The 26,313-nt window shown below is 44.4% G+C and overlaps 1 protein-coding gene, 1 long non-coding RNA gene and 1 pseudogene across 2 annotated transcripts in view; all 3 read right to left on the minus strand.

Moving 5' to 3' along the window:
* The window catches only part of LOC123457511 (CCA tRNA nucleotidyltransferase 1, mitochondrial-like), a 45,154-nt gene extending 31,986 nt beyond the window's left edge, over positions 1-13,168 (minus strand). Inside the window, 1 exon segment of the mRNA XM_045141390.1 lies at positions 13,154-13,168. Coding sequence (XP_044997325.1) covers positions 13,154-13,168 — 15 coding nt within the window.
* LOC101609071 lies at positions 13,153-14,553 on the minus strand (annotated as a pseudogene).
* A 1,237-nt stretch (positions 14,554-15,790) lies between these two features.
* On the minus strand, positions 15,791-24,910 carry LOC123457548. The gene is made up of 2 exons (XR_006635040.1): positions 24,652-24,910; positions 15,791-16,182 (listed from the first exon to the last, which is right to left on the minus strand). It is a non-coding gene; the product is annotated as an uncharacterized LOC123457548 (long non-coding RNA).
* Positions 24,911-26,313: the final 1,403 nt, after the last annotated feature.

The raw sequence follows: 26,313 nt of genomic DNA on the forward strand, positions 1-26,313 counted from the left end.
GATAATGTCTCAGGAAGTCGGGGTCGGGTCCATAGCTGTATCCCATGTATTTCTGTATGGATATCCATAATGTATCTTAAAAGGCATTTAATGAGTATGGGCAGCAGACACAGAATGAGCAAAAGACAAATACCTGTAGCAGTAAAGCTCCCTATCCAAGAAGAGAGAATTCCATCCAGGCAAGGCAGACTTAAAAGCAGATATTAAGTCATCAGCAGCTTTAGCTGCATCAAAAGTAAGATGATTATTTTGCAAAGACAAAATCTCTGAATGTAACTGAATCAGATCCAAGGAAATATTATCATTATGTCAAATATCTCTTAAATGTATTTTCCCAATGCTGTTGACTGTCATTATATTTTTTAGAAGTAACACAAATCCATTGAAAATCTACATGACACTCCAAATGAGTTCTAACTTTCAACCCTAGTATATAGAGCGTTTAACAGGTGAAACTGTATGCAGGTTAAGGATCGAGCCCAAGATCTTAAAGGGAGGCACAGTTTGTACTTTCTCAGGAGCTACTTTAAAGCTGTGAGTATGAAGGATAGTTAGACATTAAAAGTACAAGCCTAAAGACAAATGGGTCTTTTTTTTTTTTTTTTTATCTTGAGGGAAGACACATCTAAACCATCTCCCTGCTGTGAGGAGCAAGTCTGGTCCTCTTCAGGTCCTGGTCAATGGGTCCCTCCATCTTACCCAGATAGAACTGTAGGTAACAGATGAGGACCAATGTTTTTGAAAAGGGAATAATTGTTTATCACTTTTAGAAAAATTAAAAATATTTATGGTAAATAATGCCTTTTTTAGTTGATCATGTGGGGGTAAGGATTCCCCCTTTTGTTTTTGTAATTGACTTGAGAGTTTGATTATATCTTTTAACAATAGCCTAGCCCTGGGGGTTGTATGGGATGTCTGTAGAATGTGAGATTTTCCAGGTCTGGAGAAAATCTATAAAGGCCTTGTTTATGAAGCAGGGGCCATTATCTCTTTTAATTTGAACAGGTAGCCAGAGAGTGTCAAAACATTACAGCATATGGCTAATTGTATATTTAGATTTTCCCCAGCATGAGCTGATGTCCAGCGGGCGCGGGAAAAGGTATCAACTGAAAGAAAAATATCAGTGAGCCTAGTCACCACGAGAGGGCAGACTTCTCCCCTGTCCCCACTTGGGTAGGTCCAAGAGAGCCATGTGGCAGTCACCCAGGAGGTGAACTGCCTGCCAACTCCCAGTAGGGGAGGGCTGGGCACAAGCTGCCAGGAGGGGGCCATCTATTTAAATTACCATATTTTGTCCCTGGCTCCCAATAGATTTATAACCATCACACATTATATATAAATTGTACTCAGTTTAATTTTAAAGGTCCCCACAGACTTGACCAATTTAAGATATTAAGACCTGTAAAATCAAACAAGTTAAACACTTCTAACATATAAAGGCACAGAGTAAACATTTTTAACTGGTATAAGGCATAGCAAGGAGAGACAAAAACAATGTAAATCAAACCGCCATAACCTAAAATTAGTCTAAGTGCCTGTAATTTTAACTTGTTTGAGGTTTTTTAGCTTAAAATCTTAAATATCAGCCAGGTGTGGTGGTGCATGCCTTTAATCCCAGCACTCGGGAGGCAGAGGTAGGAGGATTACCATGAGTTCTAGGCCACCCTGAGACTCCATAGGGAATTCCAGGTCAGCCTGGGCTAGAGTGAAACCCTACCTCAAAAAACCCAAACAATCATGGAAAATGTTAATAAAAATTAAAAAAAAAAAAAACCCAAACAAACAAAAAAAAAATCTTAAATCTCTCAGTCCAATATCTCTAGCTAAGCATATCAGTTCATTACAAGTTTAACCTTGATCAAACTCTCTGGGCCTGGCCAGCAGGATGCAACCAGCCCTTACGCCAGTAGCCCAGTTCCAACAAAGTCCCTTGCAGTCTTTGCTTTCCCTTAGAAAGCTCATAAGCCAAGCCTTGAAGTTTAATGCTATCTGTATTTAGCATTCTCAGACTTTCATCAGAATAGTCCATAAAATTTGGTTTACCACTCCTGAAGCCACCTTCAGTTGCAAGCACCAAGTCCATGCCTATTCCTCCAAAACAAAGGTTCCAAAAGATTGACATCCACGTGGTCAGGTTCATCTCAGTCCACTTATCAGATACCTTTAGGTTCACTGAAATAAACTTCCAGACCAGGTACAGTTATGGAGGAAGGGATATTTATGGAAGCTTACAGATCCAGGGGAAGTTCCATAATGGCAGAAAAAGCTGGCTTGCCTTCACAGGCCCAAGGAGAGAGAGAGAGAGAGGAGCACAAGCCTTTAGAAATACAAAAGCCACACATGCAGCTTGCTAGGCCCCGTTCAGAAATACAAAAGCCGCTGGTGAACCAAAAGTGAAGGGAAAGAGAAAGGGAGCAAAGAGATGTTGACAAGCAAGTAGAAGCAAATTTTAGCACATTAAATATGAAGACTGCCTCATAACTCATGAGTGTATGCTCACCTGCACACTGATTGACCTCCTCAACGAATGCCTCTCACAGTGCACTAGTCTGCGGGGTTCCCAGAGCCCCCTGCTAGGCACCAGATGCTGTGCTCCTCCACGGTGGCCAGGTAGTGATGAGGAGGGACCATGCCAGCTAGGGGTTGAGGAGAAGGGAGGACATCGGAGGTCTCAAAAACCTGTCCTAGTCACTGGAGAAAAACCACACTGAGTTGGGAGTCTTATGGAAGCAGGAACCCACAGAAACTTGCTTTATGGTTACAAACAGTTGCCTATATCATGTTGGGGACAAAGGCAGGGATTTTAGGATGGGAGAAGAGGTAAGGGCCTATAGTAAACTGTGACTACTGAAATGATTATTCCAACTCCTGCGCGGAAGTAACAGGCAAGAAGCCATTAGGCATCTTGCTGAGTCCAAGGCAGGTCACCAAACTTTAGCTAGGCTCAGGAAGTTCCACTGGGCCTCACACCTGGGCCTTTCAGGGCCCAACATCTATCCATTAAAAGAACATATGTGTGGCCGTACAGATGGCTTAGTAGTTAAGGTGCTTGTCTGCGAAGCCAAAAGACCCAGGTTTGATTCCCGAGAACCCATGTAAAGCCAGATGCATAAAGTGGCACATGCATCTGGAGTCATTTGCAGTAGCTAGAGGTCTGGGCATGTCCATTTTCTCTCTATCTGCCTCTCTCTCAAATAAATTAGTAAAATACATATTTTTTGACTTCTGGTTGAGATGGTGGTGTAGGAACCACACCAAAGCAGCCTAGGGAAGAAAGAGCCAAAACAAACAAACAAACAAAAACAAAACAGCAAAATATACGATTTTACTAAAAAGTGAGGTATATAAGATATTAAAATGGCAGCAGAGAAGTAGGAGAGATCCACAGCATCCAGAGCCCACATAGGCAGGCAGAAGGGGCTCCAGCAGCAGCAACAACAGGTCTGAAGAGGCAAAGCTACCAGGCTTGGCTTAAGCTGCAGAAAATGCCAGGTGAGGGGATTTTTCATTCACACCTGAGCTCTTCCCAAACTCAAGAAACATGAAAGGAAAACTGCAGTGAACAACAGAGGAACAGATCATGAGGTAGAGGATTACATGGACCAGCGAGAGAACTAGAGCCACCATCAACAGCCTCCCCTTCCCCACCGCCAGTGCCCAGTTCTGGTGAGCAGAGCACTGATCCAGTGACCCAGCCAGCCTACTTGAACCCACAGTGCACCAAAGAGGGACCCAAGCAGGAGTGCAGCATAACTGAGACCAAAATCATCCCAAAAGGTAACTGGGAATACATCAGGTTAGTACCCGTCTAATAAGCCTGGTATATAGGCCTGAAATGGAAGTGATAATTGCACCTTCCATGCATTAAATTGATTGAAGATGCAAAAATATATACATTGTAACACAAGAAACACCAAAAATCAAGACAATTTAAATACAGCAAAAAGCATTAATGCATCAGAAATGACCTCCAGTGAGAACAAGTTAGAAGAAATGCCTGAGAAAGATTTCAAAAGATGATTATAAATATGTTCAAAGAAGTCAAAGAAGAAATCAAAGGAATGAAAGAGGAGCTCAAAGGAATCAAAGAAGACACACGACACCAATTAAATGAAATGAAGAGGTCAATACTAGACACAAATAAGGAATTAGAAATAATAAAGAAAAAGCAGCCAGAATTACTAGCAATGAAGAACACAGTTAATGAATTTTTTTTAAAACTGCAGAAAATATAACCAATAGAATGGATGAAGGAGAGTACAGAATATCTAAGCTAGAAGACCAGGTGACAAATCTAGTATAGTCCACCAAAGAGAAAGACAAACTTATAGAAAAGAATGAATGAGAATTTCAAAATATTTGGGACACTATGAAAAGATCAAACATTAAAATTCAGGGTATAGTGAAGGAGAAGAATTTCACTCCAAAGATATAGTAGGCATCTTCAACAAAATCATAGAAGAAAACTTCCCCCAAATAGAGAAAGAGATCCCAATGCAGATACAGGAACCTTTTAGAACACCAACCAGACAACAACTGGAAAGAACCTCTCCTCACCATATTATAATCAAACTGCCAAACACACAACCCAAAGAAAAAATATTGAAAGCAGTTAGAGAGAAAAATCAAGTTACCTACAAAGGCAAGCCCATCAGGATCACAGCAGATTACTCAACACAAAAGTGAAAAGCCACAAGGGCTTGGAGTGATGTATTCCAAGTTCTGATAGATAACAACTGTCAACCAATGTTACTTTATCCTGCAAAGCCATCCATTCAAATAGATGGACAAATAAGGACATTCCATGACAAAAGCAGGCTAAAGGAGAATTTGAAGACAAAACCAGATCTACAGAAAATACTTGAAAGAATCCTCCATGCTGAAAAGCAAGAAAAGCACACATAGAAGGAACCTGGAAAAACAAACAATACTCAAATAGTAGTTAACACAAGAGAGCAAAGGTAAAACTGGAAGAACTACAAAAATTGGCAAAAATGAATACACACCTTTCAATAATATCTCCTCATATCAATGGTCTCAATGCCCCAACCAAAAGACATAGGTTTGCAGACTGTGTTAAAAAGCAGGATCCTTCAATTTGTTGCTTCCAAGAAACACACCTTTCTACAAAGGATGAATACTATCGTAGGGTGAAAGGTTGGAAAACAGTATTTCAAGCAAATGGGCCCAGAAATCAAAACAGGGGTTGCTATCCTAATATCTGACAAGGTAGACTTCAGGCCAACATTAGTTAGGAAAGATAGGGAAAGTCATGTTATATTGATTAAAGGCACACTCCAAAAGGAGGACATTACAATTCTAAACATATATGCACCTAACATACGGGCTCCCAAGTTCATCAAACAAACGCTATTAGAACTAAGGTCACAGATAACACCAAAGACAGTGGTAGTGGGTGACTTCAACACCCCACTCTCATCAATTGACAGGTCATCCTGGGAAAAAATAAACAGAGAAGCATCTGGATTAAATGAGGTCATAAAAGAAATGGAACTAACAGATATATACAGGACAATTCATCCAAATGCTGTAGAATATGCATTCTTTTCAGCAGCACATGGAACATTCTCCAAAATAGACCATATGTTCAGACACAAAGCAAATCTTAACAAATACAGGAACATTGAAATAATTCCTTGCTTTCTATCTGACCACAATGGAATCAAGCTACAAATCCATAGCAAGAAAAGCTATACAGCATACACAAAATCATGGAAACTAAACAATACACTACTAAATGATGAATGGGTCAATGATGAAATCAAGAAGGAAATCAAAAAAATAATAGAGTGAAATGACAATGAGAACACAACATACCAAAATCTCTGGGACACAATGAAGGCTGTTCTAAGAGGTAAATTTATAGCTTTAGCTGCCTACATTAAGAAATTAGAAAGGTCGCAAGTGAATGACCTAATGCTTCACCTTAAAGCCTTGGAAAAATAACAAGGCAAATCAAAACTCAATAGACAGGAAGAAATAATAAAAATTAAGGCAGCAATTAATGAATATAAACCAAAAAAGAAAAACAATCCAAAGAATCAATGAAACAAAGAGTTGGTTCTTTGAAAGGATAAGCAAGATTGAAGAACCCTTAGCAAATCTGACCAAAAGAAACAGAGAAGAGACAGAAATTAATAAAATTAGAGATGAAAAAGGCAACATCACAACAGATACCAGAGAAATTCAAAAAATTATAGGAGCCGGGCATGGTGGCACATGCCTTTATTCCCAGCACTCAGGAGGCAGAGGTAGGCGGATTGCCATGAGTTTGAGGCCACCCTGGGACTCCATAGTGAATTCCAGGTCAGCCTGGGCTAGAGTGAGACCCTACCTCGAAAAACAAACAAAACAAAAAAAATTATAGGGACATACTATAAAAACATGTACTCCACAAAGTATGGAAATCTGAAAGAAATGAATGAGTTCCTTGATTTTTATCAATGACCTATCTAAATTAATCCAAGATGAGATTAATCACTTATATAGACCTATATCAAGTATGGAGATCCAAGCAGTTATCCAAAATATCCCAACCAAAAAAAGTCCAGGCCCAGATGTATTTACTGCTGAATTTTACCAGACCTTGAGGGAAGAACTAACACCATTTCTTCTTAAGGTTTTCCATAAAATAGAAAAAGAAGCAATCCTACCAAACTCCTTCTACGAAGCCAGCATCACTGTGATACCAAAGCCAGGCAAATATAGAACAAAAAAAGAAAGCTATACACCAATCTCCCTCATGAACATAGATGCAAAATTTCTCAACAAAATATTGGCAAAGAGAATACAAGAATAAATCAGAAAGATCATTCACCCTAACCAAGTAGGCTTTATCCCAGAGATACAGGGATGGTTCAACATATGCAAATCAATAAATGTAATACATTATATAAATGGACTGAAGGACAAAAATCACATGATCATCTCATTAGATGCAGAAAAAGCATTTGACAAAATCCAACATCCCTTCATGATAAAAGTCCTACAGAGACTGGGAATAGAAGGATTATATCTCAACATAATAAAGGCTATTTATGACAACCCTACAGCCCACATATTACTAAAGGGGGAAAACCTGGAAGCTTTTCCACTAAAATCAGGAACAACACAAAGGCGTCCAAAGTTCCCACTTTTATCTAATATAGTACTGGAAGTCTTAGTCATAGCAATAAGGCAAGAGAGGGACATAAAGGTGATACAGATTGGAAAGGAAGAGATCAAGTTATCATTATTTGCAGATGACATGATTCTATATATAAAGGACCCTATAGACTCTACCAGCAAACTATTATAGCTGATAAACACCTACAGCCATGTAGCAGGATACAAAATAAATACACAGAAATCAGTAGCCTTCCTATATGCTTACAACAAACACACAGAGGATGAAATCAGAGAATCACTCCCATTCACAATTGCATCCAAGAAAATAAAGTACCTTGGAATAAACCTAACCAAGGAAGTAAAGGATCTGTACAATGAAAATTTTAAAACACTCATGCAAGAAATTTCAGAAGACACTGTCAAATGGAAAAACATCCCCTTTCCTGGATTGGAAGAATCAATATTCTGAAAATAGTAATCTTACCAAAAGCAATATACACATTTAATGCAATCCACATCAAAATTTCTTTGACATTCTTCACAGAAATAGAATAAACAATCCAAAAATTCATTTGGACTCACAAAAATCCTCTAATATCTAAAATAATACTTAGCAACAAAAATAAGGCTGGTGGTATCACCATCCCTGATTTTAACCTATACTACAGAGCCATAGTAACAAAAGCAGAATGTTGGACTGGAGAGATGGCTTAGCGGTTAAGTGCTTGCCTTTGAATTCTAAGGACCCTGGTTCGAGGCTTTATTCCCTGGAACCCATATAAGCCAGATGCACATGGGGGTGCATGCATTTGGAGTTCATTTGCAGTGGCTGGAGGCCCTGGCACACCCTCTCTCTCTGTCTCATACACACACACACCCTCTCTCTGTCTCTCTGTCTGTCTGTAACACTCAAATAAATTTTAAAAAATAATAAAAACAGCATGGTACTGTCACTAAAGCAGACATGTAGATCAATGGAACAGAATAGAGGACCCAGATGTAAGTCCGAGTAGCTATAGCCACCTGATATTTGATAAAAATGCCAAAAATAACTCACTGGAAAAAAGACAGCCTCTTCAGCAAATGGTGTTGGGAAAACTGGATATTTATCTGTAGAAGGATGAAAATTGATTCTTCTCTCTCTCCATGCACAAGAATTAAGTCCAAATGAATTAAAGACCTTAACATCAGACCTGAAACTCTGAAATTTCTAGAAGAAAAAGTAGGGGAAACCCTTCAACACATTGGTTTTGGCAAAGACTTTCTGAATATAACCCCAATTGCTCAGGCAATAAAACCACAGATTAACCACTGCGACCTCATGAAATTACAAAGATTTTTTTATGGCAATGGTCACTGTGAATAAAGAGGCAACATACAGAATGGGAAAAAATCTTTGCCAGCTATATATCTGATAAAGGATTAATATCTAGGATATATAAAGATCTCAAAAAATTAAGTAATAAAAAACCAAACAAGCCAATTAAAAAAAATGGGTTATGGAACCAAGTAGAGAGTTCTCAAAAGAAATACGGATGGCATATGAGCATCTAAAAAAAATGTTCTACATTCCTAGTCATCAGGGAAATGCAGGTTAAAACTACATTGAGATTCCATCTCACTCCTTTCAGATTGGCTGCCATCATGAAAACAAATGACCATAAATGCTTAGGAGGATGTGGAAAAAGAGGAACCCTTCTACACTGTTGGTGGGAATGCAATCTGGTTCAGCCATTGTGGAAATCAGTGTGGAGGTTCCTAAGACAGCTAAAAATTGATCTACCATATGACCCAGCTATAGAACTCCTAGGCATATATCCTAAGGACTCATTATCTTAGAAATACTTGCTCAACAATGTTTATTGCTGCTAAATTCACAATAGCCAAGAAATGGAACCAGCCTAGATGTCCTAGATGAGTTGATAATGAAGATATAGCACATTTATACAATGGAGTTCTACTCAGTGGTAAAGAAAAATGAAGTTATGAAATTTGCAGGAAAATGGATGGATCTGGAAAGGATAATACTAAGTGAGGGAACCCAGGCCCAGAAAGCCAAGTGTCATATGTTTTCTCTCATATGTGGATCCTAGCAACATATGATTGGGCTTCTGTGTGAGAAAGAAAAAACTCAGTAGCAGAGGCCAGTAAGCTAGAAAAGAGATACAAAGGGAAGAGAAAGGAAGGGAGGGTACTTAATATGATGGTATTGCATATATGTAAGTAGAAGTATTAGTGATTAGTGGGGGTGAAAAGGCTCAAAGTGAGGTCAGGGGAAGAGATTGAATAAAGGAAAGGTGGAGGGAGGGCTAATCAAAATCTAAGAAGATATACATAAATTATATGGAAACCTACTTTTTTGGACAAGGGAACACTCAGGAGCCATAGATTGTTGCTAGAAAATTTTCAGTGCCAGGGATGGGATACTTTCCAGTGAGTTGTTGGCCAGGGAGGTCCCTGATGCACAGAAAGCATTATAGGCCATTGCTGAGGCCCTTGGTTTCCCACCAGGAATAGATGGTAATAGATGGTAAGACCCTATTGCAGAAGACTCCACATATGTGGGCTGCAAGGCCACTGAGAAATCCTGCTGGAACTGAGCTAATAACCTCCTCCATGTAGACCAGCTGGCAGAAAGCTGGAAGAAGCCATTCTGCATGCAGTTCAATGGGAGAAAGAGAAATCATGAGTGAAGATACTCAACAGTGGACACTGCAAACCTTATATTTGGCCAGCCAGGTTAGTGGTTTACCTCACTTAGTCAAATGAGCCAACAGGTACTATAGTGGCACATTTGTGTTGGTGGAAAACAACTGCCCTTTAAGTGGCCTGGAGGCCCACTCCATGGGAGGGAATGCATCCCTGATACTGAAAACAGAGGTAGTCATGAGCCCGAGGGGTGTAACGTCTGCTGCTGTCTGGCTTAATGTATATACTATGCTTATCAAACTGCCCAGTAAACACTTTTCTTAATGTTCATACCCTTATGTTAATGCTACTCTCACTTTTGGTAGAGAATCTTCTCTTTTCAGATGGCAGTGACCTTAGGACGACTCAGAAGGTATCATGGTGCTGGAAAGAAGTGACCAGAATGCTCAGTAATGGAATATCTCTATCACACCTCCCAGGGCTCAGGGTCTAATGCAGCAGATGTGGGGGAAAGAATGTAAGAGCCAAAGGAAGGGTAGGACCCCTTACAACATCTTTCCTCCAGACACAAATGGCCTGGACATCCATGATTTCACTGTGCCTGACACTACCTACACAAGACCATCATAAGAGTAGGAAAAGATCATGACATCAAAATAAGAGAGACTGATTGCAATGGGAAGGGTATATGATGGGGAATGGAGTTTCAAAGGGGAAAGTTGGGGGAGTGAAGGCATTACCATGAGATATTTTTTATATTCATGGAAGTTGTTGATAAAAATTTGAAAGAAAAAAAAAGGGAAAAGAAAAAGAGGTGAAAGGAAGACATTTTTCTCATACTGACAAAAACCAAGAGAAGTGATTGCAGACTCATATTGCCAAAATGTGGAAGTTTTATTTGTTGTTTTTGTTTAAATACTGACAGGAAATAATAGGAGATGGGAGCCTTGATCTACATGGAAGAATAAAGGGCATTGGAAAGAAAAAAAAATATTTTTTTAAAGTCCTATCACTCAGGAGTCAGAGGTAGGAAGGTTGCTGTAAGTTTGAGGCCAGCCTGAGACTGTATAGTGTATTCCAGATCAGCCTGGTTTAGAGTGAGACCCTACCTCAAAAAAAAGAACCTCATAATGTCTTAAGTAGGAAGATTGCCATGAATCCTAGGCCACCCTCAGTGAATTCCAGGTCTTAAGCCTGAGCTACAGCAAGAACCTACCTTGAAAAATCAAAAATTATTGGTTAAGGTGCTTGTCTTTGAAGACTAAGAACCCAGGTTTGATTCCCCAGTACCCATGTTAGCCAGAGGTGCAAAGTGGCGCATGCATCCGGAGCTATTTTGCAGAGGCTAGAGGCCCTGATGCACCCATCTTCCCCTCCTCCCTCCCCCTCATCTGCCTCTTTCTCTGTCAATAAATAAAGATAAAATGTTTCTTTAAATTAATGTTAAGTTGCAAAGACAGTAAGACACTTTTTGTCTTCTAGCGAGAAAAAATCCACAGGATGTGAGCTCACTCACCAGCCATTGGAGACACTCATGGTCTGCAGGTTGCTTCATAGGCAGTAGTCCTCACTTCATCTCCATCACAGCCCCGAATGCCTTTATGATTATTATATTGCTTTCTTCTTTATTAATTGTCTGCTTAGCCCTTCTACACACACGTTTCATGAAAGGAGAAATAAGGTCTGCCCTCTTTAAAATAGACTTTGGATCAAGGGTTCCAGAACACATCTAGGAACTATTAGCAATTGGATCTAACACCTTTGCCACCAGGAGAAAGTGGAGCCTGTGCCAATGTGTCACCTATTTAAAATAACAAGACACATTTGCACATTCACAACACACAGGAATGTGAGGTGTTGAAGAAGATGAAGCATTCATTACCTTGATTGACTGGATCACTACCCATTATTGACCAAGAATTCCACATGTATCTGAGTGTATTATATGCCAATTAAAACACAAGCCACCATCTCTACATACTACACATATAGTCTATACAGTTAGATTTGTAGAAAGCTAAAATACAGTTGCATCAAGTGTCTGTCAAAGGCAAAACAATTTTATGTTATTTTATTTTTTTGTGGAAAAGATATTTAATTGTAAAATAGAAAAGTAAGCCAGAGTACAGTTTTAAGGGTAATTACTTCTTTACACAGTATAGGTAATCTAGAGAGGTTTTAGGGTTAAACATTTTTATAAAGCCATAAAACATTTAAAAACAAAGCAGGAAGAAAAAGCTTTAAGTTAGGTTATACAAAAAAGAATGAACAGTCTGCCAATGTTTAATATCCACTCATTGTGGACCAATAATATTGGGATGAGAGGTAATCACGGCACAGACATGGAGCTTTCACAAGGAAAGGGAGGTCATATTAGATACATCTATAGCATCACTGTATACAAAAAGTTCTTGTTGTACATACAAAAGCAATTTTTTTCCATAAGGATAATTTCAGGGGTTGGGAGGGTAAGTCCATGAAGTATTTTAGAAACCTATATGCACTGAGTTTGCCAAAACATCATCTTAAAATCCAGTGCCTTAAAGTGCTTTCATGTGGAAATCATGATAGAAGGCACAGAAAACAGTTTCACGTCCCCACAGTGAAACTTTCAAAGAAGCATAGATTTTGCAAATTCAAGTTATTTTGTAAGCTGCTCCTTCCAAGAACATTGTCATTCCAATAAACCAGCTTCTAGCTTACTTAGTTTCAATGACCTATAGAATGAAAGCTTTGCTTTCCTTTCTTTTCTTTTTTTTTTTTTTTTGTTTTGTTTTGTTGTTGTTGTTGTTGTTGTTTTTGCTTTTATTTTCCTGGTAATGTTCATCATCTTTGTGGGAAAAAATACCTATGCAAGTGATGCATTTCAAAATTATAAAACATGCAAAATATTTACAAACAAAATTTAAAAATATTTGCTTCATATCCGTGTAAATCTACTTGAGTATAGCTGAAATTCAACAAATACAAATTTTTTGCTTCCTAAAAAATGTTTTCCAAGAATCTGAGACAACTTAAGAGCTGTACAAAGAGAGTTCCTAGGAGAAGTCTTCACATGGAAGCTTATACCTTCCATAGCAAGCCCAGCATGAGTCCACCATAATTATCATATGACATTTGGTCTAATCAACAACAATTACCCTTAAAACTGTTCTAGGAAATTAAGTCTGTATTAAAAATCACAAAGAATTCACTATATCAGTGGCTTATTGCGTTTTGGATCTCAATGATCTTTATCAACTCATTTCCAGCAGTTTAAAAAAAAACAAAACACTATTTACAGAATTCAGTTTTAAATACATTACACAGCTTCTAGAGTCTTATGTTACAAGAATTCAGCGCTCATGGCTGAAGTCCAGTCTGTAGCCTCTCCCACCGTCCTGTATCCCATGGCTGTACCCTTACTCTGTACACTTCAAGATCGCATTCTTTTTTGAGCAAAAGCACAAGCAAACTGCATGTTCATTTGGTTAAACAGCTTCTTCGTTGCTCTGAAGACGAGTCACGGCTTCTTGTTTCTGTCTGTAGGCCTCTGCTTCCTGCTCTTTCTTCAGAAGCTGCTCCCGGTACTTTCCTGCTTCTCGGTTTGCTTCATCCAACTGTTTCTGAAGAGCTTCTCTCTCTATTTCCGCAGATCCACCCGGTTTTCAATTGTTTCGATACACTGTCTCTTAACTGGTGGTTCTTCTCTTATAACAGTTTCTTCAGCAGTGTCTGTTGCTGGTACTGTCCATACTTGCTGTCCATCTGGCATGGTCACAATGATAGGCTGACCTATTCCACTGGTTGGAATGGAGTGCAGATTCCCAAGCTGAATTCCATCTGTAACTTGCTGACCTCCTGAACCGTCCACTTGCTGAATTGCACCATCCACAGATTCTGCAGTAGCCACTTCCTCTGTGGCCACTACTGGAGTTTCTGAAGAATTGGACAACGGAGCAGATGCTTCAGCTAAGGCGGCTAACGTGGCTAATACTGATGTAGGAGAGTTTCCAAACTGAACAGCAGATACCCCCGTTTCATCTGTGAGGTTCACCACCCCTCCAGGTCCAATGATAAACTGTGGTGTCGCAGCATGTATTGTCAGTGTCGGGACGCTCTGGGTTTGTGTTGATTTGGTTCTGCTTAGCAATCTGTAATAGCTCTGCTAAATCTTCCTTTCCATTATCTATTGAACTATCAAATGCTGTTTTACAAACTTTACTTTGTGTGTGTACATCAGCACCGTATTTGATCAGCAGTTCCACCACCTCTTGATGATTATGTACTGTTGCCCAATGCAGAGCTGTCATCTTTAACATGTCCTTGCCGTGACATCAGCACCATGCTTAAGTAAAACCTCAACTACGCTGGCATGGCCCTCAGAAGCTGCCACGTGCAATGGTGTTCGGTCCACTTTGGTTCTGGCATCCCTAATTACACCAGCTGGAAGCAGTACCTCTGTGGTGGAGTAATGCCCCTACTGGCGGCAAGTTGAAGGGGAGACGTTCCCAGCCGGTCAGTAGTAAAAGGAGCTCCATTTGCCATCAAAATGGGAACTTCATCATCTTGACCCGCTCGTGCCGCTTCTAGAAGCTTCTTTCCCAAGTCTACCAGGGCAATCTGGAAAAGCTTCAGGAGCAGCGGCGGGGGAGCAGCAGGAGGTCGTGCCAGGACCCGAGGCGCCTCGCAAAGCGCTTCAGCTGCACAGGGCGCTATTTTCCAAAAATGCTGCATCTGGTTGGCACCCAAAATCCCCACCGAAAAGTCCCCCGTGTGGCGTGCGGAGGAACACATGGTGTGAGCCAAAACAATTTTATTTTAGTAAAACACACATGTATTTTTATTTATTATTTTTTGCGGGGAGGGGTTTCTAGGTAGTGTCTTGCTTTAGCCCAGGCTGGCCTGGAATAAGTCTCAGGCTGGTCTCAAACTCACATCAATCCTCCTACCTCTGCCAGAGTGCTGGAGCGCTGGGAAGGAAAGTATCCCCTCCTCCCATCGGGCTCTCGGTGCTGTTTGCTGCTTTGCAGTGTGGGCCGGAGAGCAGCGGCTCTCCTGGAAGCCTCCAGTGCTTCATTAGGACTGCTGAGGTATCCAGCTTTGTGGGCTGAGCAGCTACTGGGTTCCTTGACTCTCTGGACTGCAACCTGCTATTGTTGGACTGCAATACACTAATCCAATAAATTCGCATTTAATACAATTCCTTCTATCAGTTCTGTTCCTCTAGAGAGGAATGACATTGGTTAAAGTGCTTGCCTACGAAGCTGAAGGACCCAGGTTTGATTCTCTAGGGCTCATGTGAGCCAGATGCACAAGACGGCAAATGCATCTGGCATTTATTTGTAGTGGCTAAAGACTCTTGCATGCCCATTATCTCTTTCTCCTATCTCTCTGCTTGCAAATAAATAAAATACATATTTTAAAAATTAAGAGTAGGGATTAAAGAGATGGTTCAGTTGGTAAGGTGCTTGTCTTGCAAGCACGAAGACCTGAGTTCAATCTCCAGAACCCTCATTACAAAGCCGAGGGGGGATTGGGGGTGGCAGTCATGGAGGTGCATACCTGCTATCCCAGACTGGGGAGGCAAACAAGGAGCATCCTTGGGATGTGATACCCAGTAAGTCTGGCGGAATTGGTTAAGTTCCAAGCAAAAGAGACCCATCTCCACCATATGGATGACATCCCTGGGGAGGACAGGTGAGGTTGTCCTCTGGCCTCCACAAGCGCACACACATGCACTCAATACATGAACACAGCATACACACGCATACGCATAAAGATTATGAACATTAAAGCAACATCACATAGTTTTGCAAGAAGACAGGTGAGACGCTTGTTATAGGACTTACAAAGCCTAAGGACCCAGGCTCAATTCCCCAGTACCGACTTAAGCCAGATGCACAAGGTAGTGCATTTGTCTGGAATTTGTTTGAAGTAGCTGTTGGCCCTGGTATGCTCATTCTCTCTCTGCCTCTGTCAAATAAATAAATTTTTAAAAATTTTTTAAAATGAAGAAAGGTGGTAGCAACAGTCATGTTTTTGGGGCTACTCTCCGATAGCCCCTGGGTTTATTAGCATCTGAGACACAGGAAATCAAAGAGGCTTTATGAACTCCCATGATTGGAATTCATAAATGCAAGGAAGGAATATACATTGCACGGAAATTGCAAAGGAATGAATCTTCATACTGAAGAATGGCTGGTGGGACAATGGTCCAGGTGACAGTCCAGGTCTGTTGGCTGCAACCTCTTCTCCAGGTGGTGGTCCTGAGCTCACTGTCATCCTGTGAGGCAGGGAGATCCAGGACCTGCCTGCATTTCCTGAAGTTCATGTGGAGTCCCGATGTGGGCATTTGATGGTCCCTATGGGGACAGTTAACATCCAGAACAGGCTGGTTTCTCTCCATTGCATTCAGGCTGCACTCTGTCAAAAAACATAAATTTAAAAAAAAAAAATTATCTTCATAATTTAAGCAGACTCAGGCTGAACCCATCCATCCTGGGGCATGTGTATCCATCTTTCCACACTGCCTTTCTCTTGGTTAACCTCCTCCGGCATGGCAGCTTCAAAGGGAAGAAAATCTTTTGCTTCAAGAAAGAAAGAAGAAGGGCTGAAGAGATGGCTTAGTGGTTAAGGTGATTGCCAGCAAAGTCAAAGGACATGGGTTTGATTCCCCAGGACCCAAAGAAGCCAGATGCACAAGGTGGCACATGCATCTGAAGTTCATTTGCAGTGGCTGGAATCCCTGGTACACCAATTCTCTCTCTCTCAAATAAATAGATAAATAATAAGAAAGAAGTGCTATGAGGTCATAGAAAAATGATGTGGAAGTAACAAGGAAATGATAAACTCATCGCATAGAGAATTTTCATCCCTTCCCCTCTTATCTATTTGTTGTGTATAGATTTACATATAGACTAACTGAGATGTAGAAAGTACAGTACACCTTTTACAGGTATCCCTTCAATGCATCTGTAGGGCCTATGTCGCAAGAGTCAGCCCCAGGAAATGTGTAAAACCAGATAGCCCTCAACCCTGTATACATTCATTTTGTATCCTATACACCCATGTGTGTACTGAGCTTAAATTTACAAATTAGGGGGACTAGAGAGATGGCTTAGCCATTAAGGTGCTTGCCTGCAAAGCCGAAAGACTCGGGTTTGATTCTCCAGGACCCATGTAAGCCCGATGTACAATGTGACACATGTGTCTGAAATTTGTTTGTCCAGCTAGAGGCCCTGGCTTGCCCATTTTCTCTATATATATATCTCTCAAATAAATAAAAATTAAAAAAAATAAACTTGGCAATAAGGTATAAACAATAAGAGAAATTGGAAAACTTTCATACTTTTTTGTTTTGTTTTGTTTTTTCAAGGTATGGTTTCTATCTAGACAGGATAAACTGGAATTCACTATGTTGTTTCAGGATGGCCTTGAACGCACAATGATATGCCTACTTCTGCCTCCCAAGTGCTGGGATTAAAGGTGTGAGCCACCAAACCCAGCTCTGTAATGTATACTTTTGTAAAAGTTAGGAGAATATCTCTCCCTCTCACCAGGGGAATGACATCTCAGAGAGCTGCATATTGAAACTGGCATTGAGTACTATCTGCTGAAGAAGTGAAATTTGTTTTTATTTATTTGTAAGACAAAGAAGGAGAGAAAGATGAGCATGAACATGCCAGGGCCTCCAGTTGCTGCAAACAAACTCCAGGAGCATGCAACACCTTATACATCTGACTTATGTGGGTTCTGGGGAATTGAACCTGGGTCCTTTGGCTTTGCAGACTAGTGCCTTAACTGCTAAAACATCCCTCCAGCTCAAGTAAAATTTAAAAAAAAAATACATATTTTATTTATTTATTTATTTGAGAGAAAGAGAATGGCACACCAGGACCTCCAGCCACTACAAATGATCTCCAGATGTATGTGCTACCTACAGCATCTGGCTTTACATGGGTACTGATTAACTGAACCTGGGTCCTTAGGCTTCACAGGCAAGTGTCTTAACCACTGAGCCATCTCTCCAGCCCAGAAGTGACATTTCATGAAGACCACTGAAGACGCCTTATGGATACCTTGACAATCCATGTCTATTCCCACACCCTTCTAGAAGTGAATTCCTCTCTTGCATTTGATGTCTAGACACTTTCTTCTACACCACAGTTTGTTTGTTTGTTTTTTAACACATTATCCCATGGTAAATCCCTCCCTCCTCTCACTTTCCCCTTTAAAACTCCACTGTCCATCATACCCCCCCACACTCTCTTTTATTCTGATGTCATCATCTTTTCCTCCTATTATGATGGTCTTGTGTAGGTAGTGTCAGGCACTATGAGGTCGTGGATATCCAGGTCATTTTGTGTCTGGAGGAGCACATTGTAAAGAGTCCTATCCTCCCTTTGGCTCTTACATTCTTTCTACCACCTTTTCTGCAATGGACTCTGAGCTCTAGAAGGTGGGATAGATATTTCAGTGCTGAGCACTCCTCCATCACTTCCTCTCAGCACCATGGTGCCTTCTGAGTCATCCCAAGGTCACTGCCATCTGAAAAGAAAAGGTTCACTAACCAAAACTGAGAGTAGCAATTATATGGGTATAAACATTGAGAGAAGTGCTTACTGGGAAGTTTGGTGAGCATAGTATATACAGTAAGCCAGACACCAGCAAACATTACACCCCTAGGGCTCATGGGAATGTAATTCTCTAGGTTATTCTTCAGAAGATGAAACTGAGGCACCGTGGGTTAGAACGCAGAGAGGGAGGGGGAGAAAGGGGAGAAGGTAACCCTGCAAGTTATTCTGTAGATGGGGAAACTGAGGCACGGGGGGTTAGGATGCAGAAAGGGAAGAGGAAAAACTGAAAAAGGTAACCCTCCAGGTTATACTGCAGACAGGGAAACTGAGGCATGGGTGCATGAGGAAGCACAGAGGGAGGGGGAGGAAAGGGGGAAGGCAACCCTCCAGGTTATTCTTCGGAGGAGGAAACTGAGGCACAGGTAGGTTAGGAAGCAGAGAGGGAGGGGGAGAAAAGGGAAAAGGTAACCTTCCAGGCTATTCTGCAGACAGGGAAACTGAGACACGGTTCAGTTAGAAAGTAGGAGGGAGTGGGAAGGGGGAAAGAATTCCATCAAGTTATTCTGCAGATGGGGAAACTGATGCATGATTGGGTTAGGGAGTGGAGAGGGAGGAAGAGGGGGGAAGGAAACCCTCCAGGTCATTCTGCACAGGGGTAAACTGAGGCATAGGTAGGTTATACAGCACAGAGATTGGGGAGAAAGGGGAGAAGGCAACCCTCCAGTGATTCTGCTTACCAGGAAACTGAGGCACGGGTGCATTAGGAAGCAGAGAGGGAGGGGGAGAAAAGGGAAGGTAACCCTTAAGGTTAATCTGCAGAGAAGGAAACTGAGGCTCTGGGGGATTAGGAAGCAGAGAGAAAAGCGGAGGAAGGGGTAAGGTAACCCTTCAGTTTATACTGCAGATGGGGAAATTGAGGCACAGTGGGTTAGGAAGCAAGAGGGAGGGGAGAAAGTAAACATCAAGGGCATTCTGCAGTCGGGAAACTGAGGCACGGTGGTTTAGGAAGCAGAGAGGGAGGGGGAGATAAGAGGTAGTTAACCCTTAAGGTTATTCTGCAGATGGGGAAACTGAGGCATGGGGGGTTAAGAAGCAGAGAGAAAGGGGGAGGACGGGATAAGGTAACCCTTCAGTTTATACTATAGATGGGGAAGCTGAGGTATGGGTGGGTTAGGAAGCAGGGGGGAGGGGAGAAGGTAACCCTTCAGGTTATTCTGCAGCCGGGGAAACTGAGGTACGGGTGCGTTAGGAAGCAGAGAGGGAGGGGGAAGAGGGTGGAAGGAAACAATTCAGGTTATACTGCAGTCAGGGAAACTGTGGCATGGGCTGGGTTAGGAAGGAGAAAGGGAGGGGGATAAAGGGGAGTAGGTAACCCTTCAGGTTAAACTGCATACGGGGTAACTGAGGCACGGGTGGGTTAAGAAGCACAGAGGGAGGAGGAGGAAGTGCGTAAGTAACCCTCCCGGTTACTCTTCAGAGTACGAGACTGAGGCACGGGTGGGTTAGGAATGAAAGAGCGAGGGGGAGGAAGGGAGGAAGGTAAACCTTCAGGTTATTCAAAGACGGGGAAACTGAGGCACGGGTAGGGTTTTTAGGAAGCAAAGAGGGAGGTGGAGAAAGGGACATGGTAACTCTCCAGGTTCTTCGGTTGGCAGGGAAACTGAGTCACGGTTGGGTCAGAAAGTAGAGGAGGGGCAGGAGGCAAGGAAATCTCCCAGGTTATTCTGCATATGGGGAAACTGAGGCACTGGTCGGTTAAGAAGCAGAGAGTGGGAGAAAGGGGGACGGTAACCCTCCTGGAGTTTTGGCAGATGGGTAACTGAGGCATGGTGGGTAAGAAGCTGGGGGAGGGGAAGGAAGGTAACCCTCCAGGTTATTCTGCCAACAGGGAAACTGAGGCATGGGTGGGCTAAGAAGGAGAGAGGGAGAGGGAGAAAGGGGAGAAGGTAACCCTCCAGGTTATACTGCAGATAACTGAGGTACGGGTGGGTTAAGGAGGAGACAGGGAGGGGAGGGAGAAAAAGGGTAGGAGGTAACCCTCCAGTTTATTCTGCCGAGGGGGAAACTGAGGCACTGGCGGGTTAGGAAGAAGTGAGGGAGGGGGAGAAAGAGGGAAGGTAACTAGGTTATTCTGCAGTGGGTAACTGAGGCACAGGTGGGTTAGGAAGTAGTAAGGGAGGGGGAGAAAAGGGGGAAGGTAACCTTCCAGGTTATTCTACAGATGGGGAAACTGAGTCAAGAGTGGGTTAGACCCGGGCGTGGTGGTACACGCCTTTAATCCCAGCACTTGGGAGGCAGAGGTAGGAGGATCGCCGTGAGTTCAAGGCCACCCTGAGACTCCATAGTGAATTCCAGGTCAGCCTGGGCTAGAGTGAGATCCCACCTCGAAAAACCAAAAAAAAAAAAGAGTGGGTTAGGAAGCAAATAAGGAGGGGGAGGAAGGGGGAATGTTATTTTCTATGTTATTCTTCAGACGATGCAACTAAGGCACCATGGGTAAGGAAGCAGAGAGGGAAGAGGAGAGAGGGGGTAAGGTAACCCTCCAAGTTATTCTGCAGATGGGGAAACTGAGGCACAGTGGGTTAGGAAGGAGAGGGGGAGGAGAGAGGAAGGAGGGAAGGTAACCCTCCAGTTTATTCTGCAGAGGGGGAAATTTAGGCACAGGTGGGTTAGGAAGGAGATGGAGTTGGAGAAAGAGAAGGTAACTGGTCAGGTTATTCCACAGACAGAGAAACTGAGGCACAGTTAGGTCAGGAAGTAGAGGGTGTGGGGGGAAGGAAATCCTCCAGGTTATTCTGCAGTCGAGGAAACTGGGGCACAGATGAGTTCTGAAGCACAGAGGGAGGGGGAGAAAGGGGAAGGTTACCCTGCAAGTTATTCTGTAGAGGGGGAAACTGAGGCACAGGGGGTTTAGGAAGCAGAGAGGGAGGCATAGAAAGTGGAGAATTACCCTCCAGGTTATTTTGCAGACTATAAAACTATGACATGGGGCGGGGGGGGGGGGTGTAAGGAAGGAGAGAGGGTGAGAAAGGTGAGAAGGTAAACCTCCAGGTTATTCTGCAGACGGGGAACCTGAGGCACAGGAGGGTAAGGAAGGAGACAGGGAGGGGGAAAAGGTAACTCTCCAGGTTATTCTGCAGAGAGTGAGACTGAAGCACGGGTGGGTTAGGAAGCAGAGAGGGAAGGGGAGAAAGGGAGAAGGTAACCTTCCAGGATTTTCAGCAGATGCAGAAACTGAGGCACAAGTGGGTTAGGAAGGAGAGAGGCAAGGGGGATAAGGGGAGAAGGTAACCCTCCAGGTTATACTGCAGATGGGGAAACTGAGGCATGGTGGGTTAGGAAGCAGAGAGGGAAGGGGAGAAAGGGAAGAAGCTAACCCTCCAGGTTATTTGGCAGACAGGGAAACTGAGGCATGGTTGTGTTAGAAAGCAGAGGGAAGGGGGGGGAAGGAATTCCATTAAGTTACTCTGCAGATGGGGAAACTGATGCATGGTTGGGTTAGGAAGTAGAGAGGGAGGAAGAGGGGGGAAGGAAATCCTCCAGGTTATTCTGCACACGGGTAAACTGAGGCAGGGGTGGGTTACATAGCACAGAGACAGGGGAGAAAGGGGAGAAGGTAACCCTCCAGTAATTCTACTGACCTGGAAACAGGCATGGGTGGGTTAGAAAGCAGAGAGGGAGGGGGAGAAAACAGGGAAAGGTAAACCTCCAGGTTATTCTGCAGATGGGAAACTGAGGCACGGGTGGGTCATGAAGGAGAGAGAGAAGGGGAGATAGGGAAAGTTAACCCTTAAGGTTATTCTGCGGATGGGGAAACTGAGGCTGGGGGGTTAGGAAGCAGAGAGGGAGGGGGAGAAAGCAAACCTCCAGGGTATTCTGCAGACAGGAAACTGAGGCATGGGTGGGTTAGGAAGGAGGGGGGAAAGGGGAGAAGGTAACCCCCCCAGGTTATACTGCAGGTGGGGAAACTGAGGCACGGGTGGGTTAGGAAGGAGGGGGGAGGAAGGGGAGAAGGTAATACTCCAGGTTATACTGCAGGTGGGGAAACTGAGGCACGGGTGGGTTAGGAAGCAGAATGGGAGGGGGAGAAAGAGGAGAAGGTAAACCTCCAGGTTATTCTGCAGAGAGGATAACTGAGGCAAAGTGAGTTAGTAAGCAGAGAGGGAGAAAGGGAAGAAGGTAACACTCCAGGTTATTCTACAGACAGGGAGACTGAGGCACGGGTGGGTTAGGAAGCACAGTGGGAGGGGGAGAAAGGGGGGAAGGTAACCCTCCACGTTATTCTGCAGTGGGTAACTGATGCACGGGTGGGTTAGGAAGGAGAAACAGAGGGGGAGAAAGGGGGAAAGTAACCCTCCAGGTTATTCTGCAGATGGGGAAACTGAGTCAAGAGCGGCTTAGGAACCAGAGAGGGATGTGGAGAAAGGCGAGAATGTAATTTTCTATGTTATTCTTTAGACAATGAAACTGAGGCACCAGGCATTAGAAAGCAGAGAGGGAGGGGAGAAAGGGTGGAACGTAACCCTCCAGGGTATTCTGCAGACAGCGAAACTGAGGGGCTGGTGGGTTAGGATAGAGAGGGAGGGGGGAGAAGGGGGTAGGTAACCTCCAGGGTATTCATCAGACAGGAAACTGAGGCATGGGTGGGTTGGGAAGGAAAGAGGGAGGGGGAAAAAGGGGAGAAGTCAACGCTCCAGGTTATTCTGCAGATGGGAAACTGAGGCACGGGTGGGTTAGGAAGGAGAGAGGGAGGGGGAGATAAGGGAAGTTAACCCTTAAGGTTATTCTGCAGATGGGGAAACTGAGGCTGGGGGTTTAGGAAGCAGAGAGAAAAGGGGGGGAATGGGTAAGGTAACCCTTTAGTTTATATTGCAGATGGGGAAACTGAGGCACGGGTGGGTTAGGAAGCACAGAGGGAGGGGGAGTAAGGGGAAAAGGTTACCCTCCAGGTTATTCTTCCAACTAGGAAACTGAATCACAGGTGGATTAGGAAGGAGAGGGGTAGGGGAGAAGCGGGCAAGTTCACCCTCTGGGTTACTCTGCAGGCAAGGTGTGTTAGGAAGAATAGAGGGCAGAGAAAGGGGAAAAGGTAACACTTCAGTTATTCTAAAGACAGGGAAACTGAGGCACAAGTGGGTTAGGAAGCAGACAGGTAGGGGGGGAAAAGGGAGAAGGTAGCCCTCTAGGTTATTCCGCAGACAGGGAAACTGAGGCACAATGGGTTATGAAGCAGAGGGGGAAAGGAGAGAGGGTAACCCTCCAGGTTATTCTGCAGACTGGGTAACTGAGTCAAGAGTGGGTTAGGAAGCAAAGAGGGAGGGGGAGAAACGGAGGAATGTAATTCTCTAGGTTATTCTTCAGACGATGAAACTGAGGCACCGTGGGTTAGGAAGCCCAGAGGGAGGGGGAGAAAGGGGAGAAGGTAACTCTCCAAGTTATTCTGCAGACAGGGAAACTGAGGCACGGGGGTCAGAAAGGAGAGGGAGAGGGGTAGAATGGGGAGAAGGTAACCCTTCACATTATTCTGCACATGGGGACACTTAGGCATGGGTTGTATAGAAGGAGAGAGAGAGGGAGAAATGGGGAAGGTACACTGGTTCTTCTGCAGACAAGGAAACTGAAGCACGTGTGAAATAGGAAGCAGAGAGGGAGGGGGAGGAAGGTAACCCTGCATTTAATTCTGCAGACAGGAAACTGAGGCACGGGTGTGTTGGGGAGCAGAGAGGGAGTGGTGGAAAGGAGGGAAGGTAACTCTCCAGTTTATAATGCAGACGGGAATACTGAGGCACTGGTGGGTTCGGAAGGAGAGAGGGAGGAAAGGGGGTAAGGTAATCCTCCACGTCATTTTGCAGACGGGGAAACTGAGGCACAGGTGGGTTGGGAAGACAGGGAAGGTAAGAAAGGGCAGAAGGTAACCCTCCAGGTTATTCTGTAGATAGGGAAACTGAGGCACGGGTGAGTTAGGCGAAGAGCGGTGGGGGAGAAAGGGGGGAAGGTAACCCTTCAAGTTATTCTGCAGCCAGGGAAACTGAGGCACGGGAAGGTTCGGGAGGGACGCAAGGGAGAAGGGGGGCTGGTAACCCTACATTTTGTTATGCAGAAGTGGAAGCTGAGGCACGGATGGGATAGGAGGGAGCGGTGGACGTGCAGAAGGGGGCAGTTATCCATGCAGGTTGTTTTGCAGTCGGGGAAACCGAGGCACGGGTGGGTTGGGAGGGGGACAGTGGGAGCGGTCGGGGCCTTGTGGCCCCAAAGAGCCCACGTGGCCCTGTCCCACCGGAAGCGGGCGCCCGGGGCCCAAGGCTGCCACGCGCACCTGGCTTTCAGCGTGGAGGAGGGAGCGCACGCGTGGGTCCCCTGGCTTTCACGCCCGTCCTCCGCCACAGCCTTCGCAGCAAGCTGCTCATCCAGAAGCATTCCGCCATGACGAAGACCTGGTGGGTAACGAGCCTAGGAGGGGTTGGGGGCAGGCGTCTCAGCATCCAGGATGGAGTGGGAGGGGGCGGTGAAGAGCTTTGCTCTCGCACTGTACTGCGCATGCGTTCCTTCTGCCAGGGCGGTCCACATGGCGTCACCCCGCCCTCATTCCGGACTGCGCATGCGTCCCTTCAGCCGGCCCGTTCCACACTGCGGCACCCCGCCCTCATTCCGGACTGCGCATGCGTCCCTTCAGCCGGCCCGTTCCACACTGCGGCACCCCGCCCTCATTCCGGACTGCGCATGCGTCCCTTCAGCCGGCACGTTCCACACTGCGGCACCCCGCCCTCATTCCGGACTGCGCATGCGTCCCTTCAGCCGGCACGTTCCACACAGCGGCACCCCCCCCTCATTCCGGACTGCGCATGCGTCCCTCCAGCCAGTGCGTTCCATACGGCGTCACCCCGCCCTTATTCCGGACTACGCATGCGTCCTCTCAGCCAGTGTGGTCCAGATGGCACCCCGCCTTCATTCCGGACTGCGCATGCGTCCCTTCAGCCAGTGTGCTCCACATGACGGCACCCCGCCCTCATTCCGGACTGCGCAGGCGTCCCTTCAGCCGGCGCGTTTCTCGTGGCGTCATCGCGTTGCGCTCCCCCAGCTGTGTCAGAGCCACGGCCGGGACCCGCGCTACCGGGCTGTTTGGACCCGCTCTGCGCAGGCGTGCGGCAGCGGGCGTGGGGGTCGCGTGCCGCTTCGTCTTTTCCTGCTGTGTCCCCCAGTCGCCGTCTTTGTTTTTTTCCCACGCATAGAAACAAGCTGGTCTCCTTAAACAGGGTCCTTCCGTATTCGAACGTGTATTCTGCAGCTCAGATGCAGGCCTTGAATTGGGAAAGGGATGGCGCTTGCCTGCTTAACTTAAGGCCCTTTGCGCAATTCCTCAGGACCCACGTAAAGCCAGATGCACATGGTCGTGTCTGGAGCTGGTTTGCAGTCGCTGGAGGCCTTAGAACATCCACCAATCTCATTCTCTTTCTGCCTGTTTTTCTTTTTTCTTTTAAGAAGGGTGTGGGTGTGCTTGTGCATGCATTTAATTCCAGCACATGGGAGGTAGAGGTAGAAGGATCACCGTGATTTCAAGGCCAGCGTGAAACTACATAACTATGTCCCATTGTTTGGAGGGATACAATTCATCCCATAGCATATTCATTTCAGAAATATTGGATATGCTTTTTTCCTGGCGTGTTTATATTTCTCCTCATAGATTTCTTTCCTTTCTTGGGAAACATGGAGACTCAGAGGGGAGAAATATATATATATATATATAATCAGCACCAGTTTCTTGTTTCTTTATTAAAAACTTTTTGTTGTTGCTGTTGTTTTAAGGGAGGGTCTTTCTCTAGCCCAGGCTGGCCTGGTATTCACTATATAGTCTCAGGCTGGTCTTGAACTCACAGTCATCCTCCTACCTCTGCTCCCCGAGTGCTGGGATTAAATGTGTGTGCCAGCATGCCTGGTAATTTTTAAAGGAAATAAATAAGTTTCCAACAGAACTAAGATT

The sequence above is a fragment of the Jaculus jaculus genome, unplaced genomic scaffold (assembly GCF_020740685.1).
Source record: "Jaculus jaculus isolate mJacJac1 unplaced genomic scaffold, mJacJac1.mat.Y.cur u25, whole genome shotgun sequence".
NCBI classification, from domain to species: domain Eukaryota; kingdom Metazoa; phylum Chordata; class Mammalia; order Rodentia; family Dipodidae; genus Jaculus; species Jaculus jaculus.